A 19,397-nucleotide genomic window follows, 5' to 3' on the forward strand; every position below is an offset into this window, starting at 1 on the left:
AAATAAAATAAACAGTATGTTTCATCCCAAACAATTCAACTGATATACATATAAATCCCTACTGAAATGGACCCTCATCTGGGGTGTAACATGGCTAGGGTTTAGCAGCTCACAGCAATACAACAGTTTAGGGGAGAAAGGGAAAAGCAGGTGATACCATGCAGGGTAATCCAGGTAGATAGATACTAAGGCCCAGATTTTTAAAGTTATTTAAGCATTGCTGCACTCAGCATTGCAATGCCTAACTGATTTAGGAGCCAAATTCTCATCTTCAGAAGGGATTAGGTAGGATTTAGGCTCCTAAGTACCTAAATCCCTTCTGAAAATGAGAATTTGGCTCCTAAATCAGTTAGGCATTGCAACGCTGAGCACAGCAACAACTAAATAGCTTTAAAAACCTGGGCCAGGACACTAAGAGTCCCTTGAGAAGAGTGACCACACGAGGTCAGACCCTTGGCTTTACCACTCTTCTGCATGATGCCACCCCCAACAGTACAACGTCCTGGACACCACTCAGCGCTGATTCACAGGAAAGAGTGCCACATACTGCCTCTCCTACACCATGTCCGGGAGCAGCTACGCAAACTTTAGTCAGCTTCCAGGCAGCAGTACCAGGTTCAAACTTGCGAGATGAAAGCCTGAGGTCATGTGGCTGCAGATTTAGAAGGAACTGAAATCAGAGTGTCACACCGACGGCCTACAACATTCTCACTTCCTCCCTGGCAGTAATGTTCATCCAAATGGCTGCATTCTCTGCTCCGTCTGGGCAGCTGTATTGATCAGTAGCTGTTACAAATCCTCGCTGGAGCTCTCCAGCATCTCCCCTGGAGATCAAGCCAAGTGCACCCAAATAGCGGGTTTGCTTGTTAATAAACCAGTCAGTATATCAGGAATGACTGTAACACCAACGGACTGAGTCACACCTCCCCCACCCATACTAGTGGTTCTCAAACTTTGGGGCAGGCCTCCCAAAGGAGGCCTGGGAATATGTCAAGGGAGGCGCAAGAGCTGTGTGCTTTTTTTAAAGAGCTCTGGCTGTCAGCCCCAGGTGGCTGGGACTCATGCAGACGGGTCATGCATACCCGGGAGGTGTGTGACCCCCCCTTTTGGGGAGGTGAGCCCCTGGCTCCATCCCTTCTGCCCGAGGCCCCACCCCTAACCTTTCCACCCCTCTTCCCTGCCAGAGTCCTGAGAGCCCACCACTGCGGCCAGAGGAGTGCCAGCCAAACCGCCCCAAACCGCCAGGTGGCCTGCCCTAGCTGCACTGGCCGACCCGAGCACCAGCCGGCCTGCCCTGAGCACAGGTCTGACCCCGAGTACCGAGCCGACCCATGGGTCAACCTGAGCTGCCCCTGGGCGCCGGCTGGCCTGAGCCACATGCTGGTCCGAGCCATCCCAGGCTGCCCCAAACCCCGAGTTCCAGCCGCTGGCCCGAGCTGAGCCCCCACCGCCTTTGGGGGAGAGGGGAAGTGAGGCCGGGGCCTCAGGGCAGAGCATGGGCGAGGCCATGGTTTGGGTGAGAGGAGGCTTAGCCTCCGCTGCCCAATGATACCCACTGCCCATGAGGACAGCCAGAGCCCTGGCACCCAGGCTCGGGATCTCCTCCCTCCCACCCCCAACCAATCCCTCATCTAGAGGTGGGGCTCTGGCTGTCAGCCCCTGGTGGCAGCAGCAGTGCAGAAGTAAGGGTGGCAATGGGGTGCTAAGTCTGCTATTCACTTTTCACATTGTCACCCTTACCTCTGCGCTGCTGCTGGCGCCACGCTGCCGTCACAGCTGAGAGGCGGTATATGTACTTGGGGTGGGGGGGGGAGGCGTAAATGACTACAGACACAAAGACGAGGGGGCCAATCAAATAAGTTTGAGAACCACTGCTATAGGCTAACCTGGGACATATCTCTACTTGAGGGTGGTCAAAGTACCCAACCCCAGGAGGAGCTCTGAGCAGCTTTGCATTGCAGGCTAGGACAATGACTTCCAAAGCTGCAGGGACTCTCAGCCACGCTTTAAGGAGGTGCAGGATGGGATTCCCTCCACAGGGAGCCAGCTCTGTTGGTTCGTGCAGAAGGGGTCCAGAAAAGGTGCCATTAACCTCACCTCCTCTTTGCATGCTTCGCAGAGGCTGGCACCACTCCCCCTGCACTCCCTAAGCACAAGGGCTTTCCATGCACAAGGGAAGTGCCTTACATCTCCCCAATTCCATGCAAACCTGTTTGCAGGGACTGGACATCATCACTCCCTCTGTGTTTAAAACCTGAGGCGGCACAGTTGAAAGAAAGGGTTAAGGCGAACCTTTTTTATGTGAAGTTAAATTTGCTACGCTCACTAACCATCATCAGTGTTGCCAACTCTCCCCATTTTATCATGAGTCATGTGATCTCTGTTTTTTCTTAATGCCTCAGCTCATGGAGTCACGTGATTTCATAAGAATCTCAGCTGTCATTCAAAAAACCCGAATCCAAACCTATGTTTCTAGCCATTATGGCTGAAGATAAAAGCATGAAAATGTGAAACCCAAAGCCTAAAAAATTTTTAAAAGGAAAATAAAAAGAACCCAAAATATATCATTTTATAAAACTCTGATTAATTCTATGCCAAACTCACGATTTTGTGTGTCTGACTCATGATTTTTGAATGTCTGAGGTTGCCAATATTGGGATCTGCAAACCTGATCCCCCCCCATATGTTGTTTGAATATGTACTCCTCTAGCTTTTATTCACTTAACATATACAGATCCTACCATTAGAGCTGTTCTGTGCAGCTCTAATATTATTGTGGGCCAACTACATATGTAGACTGGTGTTTCTGTTACACTCTTTGCATTATAGTGGCTTTATAACTTCGGTTTTAATTGGCAAAGAGCTGAAACTGGGTCTACAACATTCCAGTGATTAGATATCATTTTTTCCTCTCAGAAAGTCTGTTAAGCGGCTTTTTCTATGTAATGATGAACCTCTAATTTTGTTTTTACAGAGTTGCATGCTTTTTAAAAAAAAATACAGTATAACGATTCTGATTTTCTAGATCCAACTGGTCTGCTTAGCTACTTTGGATACAGTTTGTTGAGCCTGAGTTGTGTTTTAGGTTGTGTATGTGTATATTTAGCTATTTTTGTATGTATGGAAGATATTGCTGCCTTTGAAGAATCAATGCATGCTCCTAGGACACAATTAAGTATTTGGATAGCTGGGGTTACTTTCTGACTAAAATATTTAAGATCACAAACTAAAAAAATGATGCCAGCATCCACTAACCCATCTCTATCAGTCCCAGCTAACTACAAATCAAAAACAAATTATACACCAGAATAAAATATGTAAATACGATAACCCTGACCATAATCATATTTCCATTACAGGTGGCCGCACCGTTTATTCTATGCATTTAACACCCGGGTTTGCAAGTTGTCTGCAAACAGATTGTATTCTAACAAATTTGTTTAGTATTCAAAAGTTTTTCAATAAATGGCTTTTACAAACACATTTGAGCACAGGATTATGTGAGGACAGCTCAAACTGAATATTCAGCTGATTACTTAATATTTGGAATTTGCAAGAAGCTTCGTGTCTGGTCACCTAAATCACATCATATTGTTTACGTTCCTTGACTGGATGACTTAACTTTACACTTCCGCCAAGAGCCACTTGTATTTCTTGATTAAACAGATCTTTGTCAATGGGCCCCAAATTCAGTGGTCAGAAATATTTATATGAAAGAAACATTAGTGGTAAGAATGTTCACAGACAGACAAAAATTAAGCAATGCAAAATAGGCCGAATTGAAAGCAGCGTTCTTGTTCAGTTTACTCACAAACAGGCCTTTAAAAAAAAACCCCTGGTATTGCTTTGCTATCTTAGCACTTGAAGGGCCAGATTCTGATCTCAGTTACATCAGAATCTGTCCCTAGCTTGCAAATCTGAAAAGCCCTAACAAATTATTACAACAAAGTTGGTTTTATTGTCCTATTAACATTGGCCTTATTTAAATTCTTATGCTGCTGTGATTATTTTCCATTCCCAGATATCTAAACTGACCCATTTACTGTTTGGTCACTGGTTCTTGGAAGTGTTACCCAATCATATTCAGCCTTGTACCATACATTCCATCAAATACAAGGCTCTCCTTCATTCCCATGAACAAATGCCTGAGGCACTACCCTTAATTAGTATTATCAACATTTCTTACATGCTTTTGCACTTAGATTTTAACATTCTACTAAACCATATGATGTCTCAAAACTTTTTCTTTTTCAGTAAATAAACTGAACTATGTTTTTCCTTCCTGTTTTTAGGGTGATTAAAGAGCAGCTGATTAATTCCAACCCCAAAAAATCCTTAAAAGAGTATCCAGATAGAAATAATTCTCTCTCTGTCATGCATGGGTTTATTTTAAATTATGAAGCGAAATGATGTAGCAGGCAGCAGCAATCTTCATTTTTGCAGACGGAGATTCTATCCTCCGTAAAACTCATGCAACCCCACTGATTTTGCAGGCCCTAAAAGTTTATTGGCTTCTGATTTGCCTACTGGAACTCTGAATTCTCTTCTTTTGACTTCATAATCCTTGCCGCAGCCATTGAGCTGCATTGTAACAAACAAGTGAGATTTAACAACTGCAGCAGATGGAAAGTTGTGATAAAAATGTCAAATAAAAAAATGCAGGCTGGAAAGGCAAAAAATACAGTATTTCAGCAGAACTGTCTCTACAGACAAGATGTCCCAGGCTTTTCCGTAAGGTATCTATGGATCTTTAAAACATCAAAGGGAGACCAAAATGTGGAACCAGTTGTTTCTTATTAAACACTAACATACATTTGAGAATTATGTATCTTGGGCATCTTGAGGAACGGTAAGTGCTATCCACAAAGGAGGTTCACAGCCTCTTCCTAGTGGAGACCCTCCCCCACACCTGACCCCCTCATTGCTATGGATGAGCTGAAGGAGAACCCAAGTCTCCATCACCAGATCCTGATACAATAGATGCCCCCTCCCCGTGTCCATTTTTTCCTTCTTTTCCTGCCTTCGATCTTTCTTCCTTTTCCTCTTGTTTTTTCTATTTCTCGTTGCGTGTGTATTCATAGACACATTTATTCCTTTTCTAGCTTGTTATTCTCTTGCGGCTTCCCTTCACTGTTCCCCGCTAACCAGAAGACTGCACACTGCTTGGAGTGGGAGAGTCTACTGGTGGATGGATAGAGCAGGGTTACATATGCCCTCAAAGCTGAGTGAGTGCTGCTGGAGAAGAGAAGCCTACAGTAGTGGGATACAGCCTGAGCCTGAATTCTCTATATGTGGCCTTGTCCGGTGGCCAACTGCATTACATAGCAAGGAGCGGGGACAGATGAAAGTGGCTTCCAAAGAGTAGCCCATCACATTATCCACTGCTGCAGGAGCTTGTTTCTAGTGGGAGTTGTGGGAGATCCAAGGTGAAGGAGCTTTCTCCATTGCTGTGGCCTCTCTCACCTGCCCTGGGCTCTCCTTGGACTAATCTTGTGCCACGCACCCTCCTCCATTTCCCTTCTCCAGAAGGGAAACACTGATCTAAATTCCCTATATATTTTTTCTCTTTCTCCTTTTCCGATCATTCTTAAAGAAGGCCTCGTGACTGAAAGACCCCAAATCCACTTCTTTAGACCAGCTGACACCAATTCCCATCTTAAGTCAAACTGGGTATTGCATAGTTTGCCCAGCATCGTATAGCACGTTCATGTTGGGCTTGGTGAATTATCTGTTGACATAACTAACTGATTGGTAGTTCTGCCCTAGTGTCCCAGCAATGAACTGTAGCAACAGGAAGAGTCAGATGCTTGTCAGCCCTCCTGAAGAGCATGGCTAAGTAATTCACTCATGCCAGCTCCCTACAGTGCACGGCTATTTTTGTGAATATTTTTCTGTGTCCTCTCCCGCAAAGAAGGCACTCTACCAGATCCAGCAGTATACTAGTTATTTCTCATGTTAAAATGTTCTCACTATATTGGCACTGTACCTGCAATCTATGAAAAAATATTGTTAGAGTGAAAATGACAACAAGATGGAGAGAGCAGGGTGATGGAAATCAGTGTGAGGGTCACCATGGTAAGCTGCCCACGAAAATGTGGACGTGTCACTGGAGGAAAAAGCACACAATTTCCCAGCTGCCACTATTCAGGACTGGGCACAAACAGTTATGCAGAGAGACAAAGCAAGCTATTATTGTAACAACCACTCCTGCATCTTACATGTTTCCTGTTCTTTGCTATAGGGCAACAGTTATAGCAGGAAAGACATAGTAAATTAAAACGGCATCAAACCTTATAGACTTGTCCATATGTCCCGTTTCCAACTACTTGCACCAGTTCAAATATCCCTGCTGGATCCTGTAAAAAGTACAGTACATACTGTTATTCATGGCAAAGCGGTTACTCACTTTTCAAAGGGAGCACTACTGTTCACAAACAGAATGCAAAAAGTCCAACATGCTTTCTTGTAACAATTTATATTACAAATAGAGAGAATAATAAAACAACTAAATAGTAATACAATCATCATTAATAGTAAAATATGATGAACTTCTATTACAATTTTCAGCCATGCTGCTAAAAACAGTATATAAATCTTAGCCAATGAAAGTTCAAACACACCAATATCATACATAAATGCAGATGGGTAAACTGAAGTACACAGAAGTTACATGACTTGCCCATGGTCACATCAAAATTTAGTAGCAGAGGCAGGAATAGAACCAGAAGTCAAGTCTAACCACTGAGCCTATCTAGAGCATGAATTTGGACAGTTCTCTTCAGTCATGAAATATTTAGGTTAGTGGTCTACAGAAAGAACGAACCAAAGTTACAAAATGTTCTATAATTCATTTGTGTTTGATTTAGACCTATCCTTACCAAAACAATCATAATATCAAGTCTACGTCTAAAATGCACAGTGTCTCATTTTGCAAAGGTGGACTGGAAGACACAGGGAATAAAGAGCTTTTTGTCTCAACATCATGGGTTTGAATCCAGACTTGATTGCTGTTAACTATGACCAACTGCCATGTAACAGATGATCAAGGGCCTATGTGAAATAAGCTAGTACAATTCCTACTCATTTAGCATTCACTCCATTAAAACCCACCCTTGTCCACAAAGATGAAGTTGAGATCTATCTTGTATCATTTCTCAAGTAGCAAGAGTACTCTGCAGAAGAGTATGGACAAGTAAACATCTACTCCTGCAACTCAGCATGTTAAGAAATCTCTTGTTTCAGTTAAAACTCACTTGAGAGATTTATATAAAACCATTAAGAACTCAAGAGACCAGTTTCTTGGTAGCTGACTGAGCAATTTATCACTCTAGTGCATTTCTTTGGAGGATATCATTGAGAAGTTTATATGAAATATTATTAATTCTGTGAATCCGTTTCTCACCATCTGTTTTAGCTATCTATCACGTCGGGTGATATCTTTGGGTACCACTGAGGGATGTGTTATAGAATCACATAATTCACTCAGAAGTCCAGTTTCTGTGACGCTGGCTGGAAAAGGCCGTCATTTATCACAGAAAAAAATGTTTATCTGGTTGAAGATTATTTGTTGAGTAATTTATTTTTTTTTGGCACAGAAACTGTCCACCTAGGGATTGATCCAACACACTTTGCCTGGGCAAATCCCCCCCTGAAATAAACAAGAGTTTTCTGCATCAACAAAATGCAGAATGTCAGCAGACCGTCCTGCAGAATGTCCTGATGAGCATGCAATAGATTTTATTGTGAGAACAATGTAAGAGACTTCTACAATTGCGTTACTGCGCAGTTATTCCAAAGTCAAATAGCTCCGGAAGTGGCAAAAGCACAAGTCCTCCTTATAGCCACGAACGTCTATTTTTATCTTGCTTGGATTCTCTGTGTTCCCTGACAGTAAATCTGAACGCACTCATCTTCCGTCCTTTGTAGTTAGATGATTTTCAATTGTGTCCTTCCCAGATCTCCAACTGTCTGTAGATTTGTTCTATTTAACTAACAAGATGGAACCAGTTCGGACTGACTTTTCACTTATGCACATGCTTGGGTGAAAGGCACAAGGAAATATATTGAAATTAGCAGAGAAATTACACATTAGACACTAGGGAACAGTTTGAATTTATCCTTTCTTGATTTCGGTATCGATTCTGCAATTTCTTACGCATACCAAAATCAATGGAACTATTCATGTGCAAAAAGTTAGGAAAGCACATAAAAGGCTTTGAAGGAGTGGAGTCCTTGTATGGTGCTTCGTTTCCATTGGTCTGGGATCTAATTAGCTGTGCTCTTTCTTTCAATTATTTTAGAGCCAGCACTAAGCCGAAAATCAAATTAAGCCAAGGTCAAAGTCAGGAGCAAACAATGGGCCTGGCAGCTATAGGCAGTCCACACTGTTGCCTGGACACTTCCTGGAACACCCCCTTGGGTTTATATAGGACAGGGAGCCAATCAGGAGCCATGAAGCTGGTGCCTGTCAGACCCCTTGAGGCGGGACTTCCCATGGTCCATGCCCACAGTGGGTCATGGGCAGCAGAGCAGCAAGCTGGTTACAGCAGCGGCTGACTGGCAACATGGAGATGCCAACAGCCTGGCAGCTCTGCAGGCCTGGGTTCTAGACTCATGGGGCCTTATAGTTGGGCGGCATAAGTGCTACCCCCAGTGCTGAGCTGTGGTTGCTAGGCAGTCCAGTCAAATGTTCAGACACCCTCCCTGGAATTCTTCCGCATTAGAGCGCCTTTGTGGATTGTGCACTATAGCAGTGTTTCTTGTGGCCAGCAGGGGCTTTTCTTGCAGCCACAGCCTCCTGGGAGGTGGTGGTGGTAGGGAGATAAGCAGTGGCTCTGTCCCCAGCAGTGTCTGGGCCCTGCTCCTCCCCTCCCATGGAGACCCAAAAAGCTGCAGGAGCAGGCGGTCAGCGAATTCCCCACCTTTCTGGGGGCGGTAAGGTCAGGCTTCAGCCCTGGGGTGGCAGGCTCCAGCCACGGGGCTTTGGGCTCCGTTCCCCAGCCATGCGGTGGCAGGCTCTGGCCCAGAGCTCACCCGCCACCCCCCCCCCCAAATCACTGCTGGCCCCCGCTGCCTCCTCCAGTACCCCGTCACCCCCGGCCTCCACTGCCTTCCTACCCACCTCCCCATTCAGGACTTAATTTGTCCCCAGGCTGAGTAAATCTGCTGTGAAAAGTGATATTTGTTGGTATACTAATATCACTTTTCACAGCAGACTTAGTAGCTAGCAAGTCTTTAAAGAAAAGCAACCAAAAAACACAAGAAAAAAAGACAGCAAAGAGTCCTGTGGCACCTTAGAGACTAACAGACGTATTGGAGCATGAGCTTTCGTGGGTGAATACCCACTTCGTCGGATGCATTACAGATCCAGACTAACACGGCTACCCCTCTGATACAAGGAAAAAAAGACAACACGCAAAGCACCTTATTTGTGTTTCTATTCTGTTTAGGTCCAGTAAAGAATAGAGACAACTGCACATTATTTTTATTATTGAGTCTGACAAAAAAAAACAAAACCCAACCCTACATAAGTAAATTACAATGATTTGGGCATGTCTATGTGCATATTTATTTGTTTTCCCCAAAGTTAATTAAGTATTTTAAGAAAAATTGTCAGAGCGGCACCAGCAAGTGTTGGTGGCTGCACTCTGAGGCCACCAAAAATTTTGTTGTGTGAACCCCTGCACTATAGAATCCTAGAGCAATTGCCCCACCCGTGGATCTTTTTCTGGAAGACGGCGGTGATAAATTAGCAGCTGTGAATGGCACACAACAATGTGGCTGAAAAGAAGTTTAATTTCTCAGTAAGTTCATGCACCCAATACCTCAATGGTAAAATTAGCTCTGCCTATAGTAGGGTGAGAGGAAAGAAGTCGTCTGTTTATGCAAATATAACCTATGTAGGGTTTATCTGCCTCAAAACCAGCTTTATCAACCCATTTGGCCTACTGCTCCGCACCGTCTCCAGATCTGTTTGTGAAAGTGTTGAGCACATTAGGAAAAACCTACGCAGCTAGCTACTGGCTTCCACCATTTAACTAAATGCCAACAGCAGATCAGATATAGCAAAAAACCCTGTCTACCACCTTTAGTAGCCAATTCAATTTTCACGTCTCAAGTCTCCAAAGAAATGACTGTAGCCAATATGCTTGACCATCTCTCTTCTTTTAATCAATGCACGGTATTAAACCGGGCCTTGCTGGTGTCACAAATGCTGGGATCTGTGTACTGTCCTTGTCTGGTTGGACATGAGCACTGCATCCTCAGCTGGCACATTATGGTCAAGTCCTCACACTGGGCCAAGTTCTTAATTATCTCAGAGGTAGGAATCATCTTTGATGTAGTGCTTCCTCTCAGTGAGCATTTTAAAACTCCGCAGCCCGTATAACCCTTCACCACCTACTCACTGCCAAGTTGCTACATTTCCTTTGACCAATGCCAAAATTCTGACCCAAACATTCATCACTTTGAGGTTAATTACTGTAATGCCCTGTACCATATGCTGGTCTTCTTGCTTTCCTTTATCATCTGCAGAGTGTTCAAAAGGCAACAGCAAGACTGCTGACCTGGATGCCACCTGGGCAACATATTACCCATCTACAGGGAGGCATGCCAAATGCTGCACACAACAGGATACCAACTGAAATACACTTTTCATGGCTTCTGCAGCCAGGCAAGAGAAAAGAGTTTGCAGCTCTGATTTTTCTGCTGGGCCTCTGTCCCTCTTTACAGGAACAAAAAAATCAAAAGGCATTTTAGCCCTCTGTTTGCCCTTATGAAACGAGCAACCCTGGAAAGTCGGTAACATAAATTTACACCGTTAGATCACCAGGGCAGCACGGGGTAATAACCTGGTTTCGATGCTGAAGAGCAGCAGAACTCCACCCTGACGCTCCCTAAACTTTTGGAATGTATGGGCCAGACCACTCCTTCCCATGGGAGGAGGGGGCCCGGGAGGAGGACATCTCTGTGAGGATCCCCTCATACTATCCCACTGGAGGGGGTGGGGCTAACAACCAGGGAACTAATGCCATCTGCCTGGAGGCCATGTGCCTCTGCACTGGTTCTGCCCTCAATCGGCTGCCTCCCTCACAACAATGCGATAGCTTTGGCCATGGCTGACGCAGGGAGAGGGCTTTGCAAAATAGGTACTATGACCCCAGATCAAATTTGTTTTCCCCTCCACTCATAATTTCCATGGGGCTGGAAATTTGCTGGCCTCAGCCTGCCTTCACTCTTGCCTCCTGCATGGACCCAAGACTGCAGCCTCTGCTGGGTCTGGGGAGTGGAGACCATGCTGTGGAGGTAGCTGAACACTGTCTTACATGTGGATCAAGGGGGCACTTTGGGACTCTTTAGTGTTTCCCTATTGAGGTCTAGACCTGCAGTATTCAGGATCTCTGGGGTAAAACCCTTTGGGAGATTTGCTGGCTTTGACACTGAAAGCCAGCAGGCTGCTTTACAAAGCTATTCTCCTTCCTGCTCACACAGGATTCTTACTTTAACAAGATAAGACACATCCACTTAACTTCATCACTTTATCTTACTCGTCCAAGCGTAGCTACGTTTCAGGTTGAATTCTGGCTTTCCTGGCCATGACCGGGTCAGTGGGTCCTGTGCCATCATTGCAATCCCTATGATACTGCAGGCCTTTTATTCTTCCTGCCTATTGTGTTTGGAACCCCCGCCATATGATTTCTGTGCAGGGTTTTCCAAACCCTCTTTTAAAGTCATTTTTAGAAAATATCTTGCTTTGGTTTCCCTGTTTGAGGTTGAAAGCACTTCACCACAGTTTTACTAGTTTTTTCCCCTCCCTGGATCGGAAGAGTGCATTAGAAGAATAGCTGTGGCTGGACTGGCATGATATTTCCACTCATCTTTTAAAAAATCTAAGCTGGCCACCTAAGTTGCAACCATGTTAACTCTTTGTGGGCATGAAATATGACCAGGATTGTTTTTAAGGAGACAGAGCTGGTTTACATTAAAACCCTGGAAGTTGCAAGAGCAGGCACGATGCTAGTATTTATAGTCAGCCATATTCATGTCAGCTTTGTTGGCCTTGCAAAAACAGGACACACACATAGACACACTTCATCATAGGGGCCCTATTTACCACACCCACCTTCTCCCCACACCTTTGCAGGATTAAAGTAATTCTAATTGAAGGGAATAGGAGTTAGTTATTGGGGAAGGAGAAGGGGACAGTGATGAGACTGAAATGAAATAAAATAAAATACCATCTCTGGCCCCTAAAATCCTGTTTATTTTATGCCTGTGAGTTGACTTGACTACAGTTATTGCAGCAGTAAGGTGAGGAGCATTCAGTCCTACATGGTGTGTATGTGAGTGCTTGGGGCTAAATTCTCTGCGGGTGGAACTGGGCACAGCATCATTGACTTCAATAGAGTTTCACCCTTTTGCACCACCAGAACATGTGGCCCTTTGTGTGCATTTTAGAGATATTTACACAGATGGGGTGAAATCCTGTTTGTCTTACTCTGCAAGGAGTCCGGTCCCCCTAAAGGTCAGTCATGCAAGGAAGACTGGGGCCATGGCTACACTTGCAAATTTGCAGCGCTGCAGCAGTGGGCCCACAGTTTGCACAGCCCAGGACATCTTTACATGGCTTTAAGAAGCTTGCAGGCAACCTAAATAGTGACACCTACCTTTAAAAGGTCAGGCATCAGCTATTTTGTCCTTAAAGATGCACCTCACAGACTCCACCTAGCCGCTCCTTTGGCAATAGTCAGCAGTGACTTGTACTCATCAGGGAAAAAAAATTATCTCCCACCTAAAACTAAACCTTTGTAAAGCTGGGAATCCTTTGCCAATCCCAGCTTAAAACCAGATGCTGTAACATCAAGGATCTGCCAGAATAATACAGAGGAAGAAAACACATTGGGTGGGTGAAGGGCAGCAGCCGAGAGAGGCTGAAAATCGCTTTCTAAACACCTCAGCTCTGACACTGAAGCGCACCATTACCCTGCCCAGAAAAACAACCGCCCCAGGAATGACTGAAGCAGCCTTGAGGCTTCTCATCCAGAGAGGAGGAGGAGGAAACATCCGCGCAGGAGGCAGCAAGCTGAAACCAGAAGCAACAGGCGACCGGGCGCGAGCAAGCCTGGGGTCGGCTCCTGGCTCCGCGACTGCAGGGGCACGGACCTGGCTGGGGGAGACAAGCCCAGCTCAGCACGGCTCGGCTCGGCTCAGGTCACACTGGCCGGGCATGGACCGGGTCAGCCAAAGCAGACGTGCGTTGGCTCAACCCAGGTCAGAGGGCTCCAGCCCGGCCAGATGTGCAGGAGCTCCGCTCCCTCCATGTCCCAGCCCTGGCTGAAGCCAGAGGTGCCACTTACCCTGAGCGCAGCCAGGTCGATGTTGTCCAGGCTCTTGGCCGTGTAGTCCCGAGCCATGATGCGGGGTCCCGGGAAGCTTCCCCCGGCTGCAGTCAGTGGCTGTGCAGGAGAAGCCCCCGCTGGTGCAGGCGTTTCTCTCTCGCGCTGCACGAGCCGAGGGGAGGTAATTGACTGGTTTTTGCGGGGCTAACGGTCTCGACCTGGCTCAGCCCTTGTCAGCGGGTCCGTCCATGGCTGCGAGCTGTCTGTCTGTGTGACAAACACAGGAAGCTTGACATGCAAGCAGCAGGCACCGCCGGGAAATCCTCCCCAGTCAGAGGGCGAGGAAACAGCCCCGGAGCCGAGTTTCTTTGAAGAAAAACAACTTTTGCAGAGACATTTCCTCGGGAAAGTTTGCAAGGAAGTGACGTGCCCGAGGGGGTTTGGAGGCAGCCGCTGCGGCCGGAGCGGAGCAGGACTGGGAAGGGAGGGAGGAGCAGGGAATTGATTAGGGGGAAAGGTAACGAGCTGGAGCCGGGAGACCCAGGCTAGCTGCTCCCAGTGCACCAAGCCCCTCCGGAGCCCAGCGCCTCCCAGGGCAAAACCCGGCAGCTGGCTCGAGCCCTCGGCGTCTCCACTTAGGCATTAGACTACGGGGAACATTGGGCTGGACCCAGCAGGTGTCAGACCCAGCAGATCCCGGGTCACCTGTTTGCTCTGCTTTTCTCCTTTTGAGTTTCGCCAGAGTCAGCCAATGTCTGTCTGCTGGAGAAGCGCCTCTGCTCCGAGCCAGAGCCCGACAGCTTCCAGCTGGGGGCTTCCTAGATTGCTCTGCTGGCGGAGTTTCAGCCTCCTGGGGTAGGTATTGGGCATAGGAGCTGCCGCACCCCCTGGCTTCAAGTGGTTCCCATTATAGTCAGGGTTTACAGTTTGGTTCCATGGCTCTCAGCACCCCCAATATACAAATTGTTCCAGCACCCCTGGTTTTGTGGGCTGCCCCATCCCTTTCTTCCTGATCTCTGGACAGCTTCTGCTATTTTGGAGGGGTGTGTGGGATCGTCTCCCTTTCTTTTGCAGAGATAGCATTGATGCCAGCTTGACAAAGCTAGGGTATGTCTACACTGCAAAACAAACAGAAAAAACCTCCCTGGCAGCAACTCTCAGAGCCCGACTTGCAGGGCTTGCGCTACTGGGGTACAAACACCAGTACATTCCCCTTTGGGCTGGAGCTCCCAATGGGGGTTGGCTCTCAGATAGGGTGACCAGACAGCAAGTGTGAAAAATCGGGACAGGCGGTGGAGGGTAATAGGAGCCTATATAAGAAAAAGACCCCAAAATTGGGACTGTCCCTGTAAAATCGGGACATCTGGTCATCCTAGTCTCAGAGCCCAAGGTAGGACATCTACACTGCTATTTTTAGCCTTCTGCAGGGACGGAGGGTTCAGTGTAAAGGCACCTCCAGAGACTCAAGTCCGAGGACCAAGTCACACCTCTTCCCCACAAGCGGGTCGTGTCTTCACTGCAGAGTCAGGTGGAGTTATCTAACGCCAGTTAACGCCTCGCCTCTCGCGTTAGCCTCGCTCCGATGAGAGCTGCCACACTGTGAAATAACTCTGGAACTGCACAGAAGCGATGGCGAAAGCAGCTGCTGAGTCACGCTCAGTGGAGCAGTAGCATGTACCCCTGCCAGGCTAGCCAACTCTGTTAGAAGCACCACCGCCCTCGAGTGAAGGGGTTGCGTGTGGACAGGACTCGAGATAAGCAACCCTCAGGTTATAACTAGACTTAACTCGGCAGTGAAAACAAGCACAGGGATTCACCTTTGGAGGGAATGCACCACCTGAATCCCAGTGCCCCCAGGGTGTGGGGGAGGTCTCCCCTGCACAGTTCTGGGTCCAGGGCTGCTGAGGGGAGGGGTGGCCCATTTTACCTCCTCCCCACAGTGCAGCAATGCCTGCATGCGCTGCTCTGTGCTTACCAGCTGGAGTCTCTTATGCTGGGCCCAGGGAATCAATGGCCATGCGGCTGAGGAGGAGCATAGCCCACAGAGCATTACCAAATGTTATTTATTGCCTCTTATTTGGCTGCCCCTCTGTACAGGCACTCCGGTCCTGCCTTCTGTATAGCTGCCCTGAAATTCACAATGCATCCTGGGAAAAGCCACCCGCCCTCTGTCCTGTGTGGGACAGAAATGCCTGCTAACTGTGAATACATATTAAGGCTCACATGAGAGGGAATGATGGGCGCTTTGATTTTACTTAGAGAGAGAGAAAGCGCTCAGCAGCCACAGCAAAAGACGGGCAGACGCTTTTGAAAGTTCCCTTCAGTACAGAATGCGGATGCAGCTATGGAAGTTGTGGGACCCCCTGAGAATTTGGAGCTAGCCCTGCCAATGTTCACAGGAAGGGACAGCCTGGGTCACCACCCAGACTGATTCCAGCAGGGCAGTTCTACCTTCAGCAAGGTAGCTTCCAGTGTCCTGAAACAGCCGACAGCATCACGGCACCACAATGCAGGCGTTTGCCCCCGCAGAGTGGCACTCCTACATATAGTAAGTCCAGCGACGCCACTCCTGCCAGGGCTGAGCATATCCTCCATGCCATCAGTCAATTCTTGGTCTCTTTTTTTCAAAATAGAAGTCTGGCCCCGGCTATGAGTTGTCGGCGTTGATTGCTCTAGAGGCAGTGAGGTCACTGGACTGGTTGTACCCCAGAGGAAATCCCAGGCTGCCTACCTGGCAAACTTCAGTGAAAAGTAAACTTGGAAGAGATTTAAAGAAAAACACATCAGTACGTTGGCATATAATTTTAGAGCCCAAATTCTTTCCAGTGGGTTTCACTCCCTGTTACAGAGAATACATTCTGTGTTATAGGGGAGAGGAGAAATCACACTGGGCAGAGGAGGATACATTAGACAGAGCTGCCCTTTGCCCCTGCAAAGCCCACAGCCCTTGGCCTCCCTGATTTGGGGTAACTAGCCATGCAAAGGAGGATTCCAGCTTTCATGTTTTTATTAGAGATGTTTCTAGACTCTTTCCTTGTGGAGACAGCCTTGAAGGCATGAATCAATACAGACCAGTAGTTAATGCTGAAGGGAACAATTTTCTGAGCTCTGGTTCTGCAGCAGGAACCTGAGATAAACCTGAAGATTCCGTTCACAAAAATGAGTCCTTTATCCTGGAAGGAAGGGAATTCCAACCCATCTTTAAGCCAGCCTGGTGCACAACAGTGAGCTAATGGTGGAGAGGAATCAGTTACACTTTAGGGCAGGATGGCAAAAACGTATTTGGCAAGCTTGCAGTAAAGTGTTATGGCTAGCTCTCAGGATGGCATGTGATTACAAACTATGGTGCCCATTACAAATCTGTTTTGCCCTGTAATTACAAATGCAGAAAGAACATAATGTACGACTGCATTGTTGTGGGATGGAAGAGATCTACATACTGTGGGGCTTTCTGGTTTTCATACTTAAAGGCACAAGTCAAGGGAAATATAGTGTATCCCCCGATAAACCTCTTGAATTTTAAAAATCATCCTTAGGAGACATTGGCCAGAATTTCACATTCTTTTACTTAGGAGTGAGCAGAGGTCCACTGGAAAAGGGGTTAGCTGGATTGAGATACCCATATCAGTTTTGAAATAGTCATTTTATAATCTTACACATGAAACCAAGTCACAGTGTTTCAAATATCTGTTAGCACATGACTGCGGATGCAAGGCCTGTCGCTGAGGGACAGAATGTTGAAATAAAGTCCTTTAGCAATTTCCTCGAGAAGAAATGCTGATGCCTCATTTGACTTGAAAATGTTCGTTTAAAATAGCTCCTGCAGTGTATGTTAACACAAAGCTGTCCCAGCTTGCACACCCAGTTCCTCTGTATGCCAGCTACCGGAGGGCAGTTATGGACTCAGGGCTGGTTGCGGTAATCAGATCTTCGGTGTGTGTGTAAGTTTATTCAAGGGGCTGAACTATGTATGTGGGGACAAGCATCTGTTGATGACCCAAAAGCCGCCAGCCCTTGCTCCTCTCACAGCTTGATTACTATATCTTTCTCCTCTCCTGCTTCTGCCCTCTTCCCTACCCTCTTCCAGTCTTTCCAAAACTCCACTGCTTAGGTCACCTCCCAGCACTCTGTGCCAACCTGCCCTTTGAATCCTTTTACTGGATTCCTGTCCTCACCTGCCAGGCTTTATATAAATCTCACCTTAGCCTACGTCTCAGCTGTCATTCCCTCCACTCTCCATCCTGCTCCCTGTGCCCCTCCCAATCCCTAGCCATAGAGCCGTCTTTGTCTCCTTCTCTTCTCGGCGTCATACCTTCTTTCATGCTATTCCTCAACATGAGAGGGTCTCTCAGTTGTCTGCTAAGTGTCCTCTCTCTCTGCCACCTTCTAAAACCTCCATGAGACTCTTCTTTAATGGATCCTAGCTACCTTGTTTTCCTCCTGGAGAATCTTTCCAAACATTTCTATCTCTGAACTGTTGCCTCACTGTTTGTCTTGTCTTTCACGGATTATCAGCTTGTTAGGGCAGGAAACATGTCTTACCACAAATGTACATAGTATTTTTACAAGGCAAAGAATGTTTTATAACTGATTAAGGATAACAGTAATAATTTATGGACGCTTCCTGTGTTCTGGCCTCCTCCCAGCCGCTGCCCATGTGGTAGGGCATAATCCTGCTCCTATAGATGTCAAAAGCAAAACTCTCATTGATTTCAATATTGCAGGATCAGGCTTAGCAGTAATCCCACGGACAGAGAGTTCTTTCCATTTCCTTATCTCTAGCTTTTCCACTGCCCTGCCCTAAGGAATATTTTTAGTTAGATTGTGAGCTCTTTGGGGCAGAGCCTGTCTTTTTGTTCTGTGTTGGTACAGCACCGAGCACACTGGTCCCAGGCTATGACTGGGCCTTGTAGGCACGACCACAATACAAATAAACATGAATTTTATCTAGCCTACTTCTAATTAATTTGGAACCACTGGGATCTTTTGGTTCTTAAAATGTGGTCCATTGCTGGTGGTATATGGAGAGCAGGCTGGTCACACGGTGCTGGCTATCCTTCCTGGCTTCCAGCTGCTAACCATCAGTAAAGTAAATTAAAATAGTTACTTTCTAACACTTCACCAAGTGATCAATTGCTGTCGTTGCCCCGGTAGGTCATGTGATCACCAGTGGGCAGAGAGGTGGTCTCTGTTAAGATGTGGGCCACACTATGAAAAAGTTTGGGAAATGCTTGGAACATACAAGGCCTTTTATGGCTTCCGTCCTACTCAAATAGACTTCACAGGTTCAGGATTAGGCCCTATAAAAATGACACTCAAACCCGTAATTCCAGTTAACCTGAACTAATTTTGCCGGTGAATTATACAGAATTCTTGTAATTCCATCAGCCTGGACTTGCAGTCTAAAATGATCAAATCCAACATTTTTGAGTACAGTGGAATTGAAAATTAATTCAGTATAAAACGTCAAGTAATAAAAAAACCAACACGAGCCCCAGAAAAAAAGCCTTGTTTGCAATGTACAAGTAAAAAACTAAGCCTCTCAAACTACCATCCCAAAGCAAAGACCCACATAAGGATTTGCAGGTGGATGTCCTTAAATCCTAGAGTGTTTCTATATGGAGTGTGCTTTCAGGGCCCATAGGCCGCCCTCAGTTCCCATGCAGATTTGGCATTGATGCCAAGGATTAAGTACAGACCTTTGGTTGTACTGGTCCTATTGAAAGTAAAACGACACAGGTAAACATATTCACAGCTTCCCATGTGGAATACGGTGAGTATCCTTGCCAGAAGGATGCAACAGCTTTGACTTTTTGGCTCGAGTTACAGATTGACCTTGTATTTTAAGGCTGTTTTTGCATTTTAAAAATAAAGATGGAAGGATGTCAGGCATCTATTCTGTCTGCTTGGCTCTTTTATGTGGCTTTACCTTGGATTTCAAACCCAGAACCATCTGGTTGACAGATGAGACAACTATCAGCTGGACTACGCTGACATAGTGGGTTCTCTCTAAAGTCATGGCCCCCTCTGTTCCCATCCATCAGGGTACTCATCAGCCCA

The 19,397-nt window shown here is 46.4% G+C and overlaps 1 protein-coding gene across 1 annotated transcript in view; it reads right to left on the reverse strand.

The window, feature by feature from the left end:
- Positions 1-13,662, reverse strand: part of NRK (Nik related kinase) — a 129,456-nt gene extending 115,794 nt beyond the window's left edge. Inside the window, exons 1-2 of the mRNA XM_045030447.1 lie at positions 13,356-13,662; positions 6,291-6,356 (exon numbers count right to left, since the gene is read on the reverse strand). Coding sequence (XP_044886382.1) covers positions 6,291-6,356; positions 13,356-13,412 — 123 coding nt within the window. The 5' untranslated portion in view covers positions 13,413-13,662. The remainder of the gene's footprint in view (positions 1-6,290; positions 6,357-13,355) is intronic.
- Between the last annotated feature and the right edge of the window lie 5,735 nt (positions 13,663-19,397).

Source organism: Mauremys mutica, chromosome 9 (assembly GCF_020497125.1).
Source record: "Mauremys mutica isolate MM-2020 ecotype Southern chromosome 9, ASM2049712v1, whole genome shotgun sequence".
NCBI lineage: Eukaryota > Metazoa > Chordata > Testudines > Geoemydidae > Mauremys > Mauremys mutica.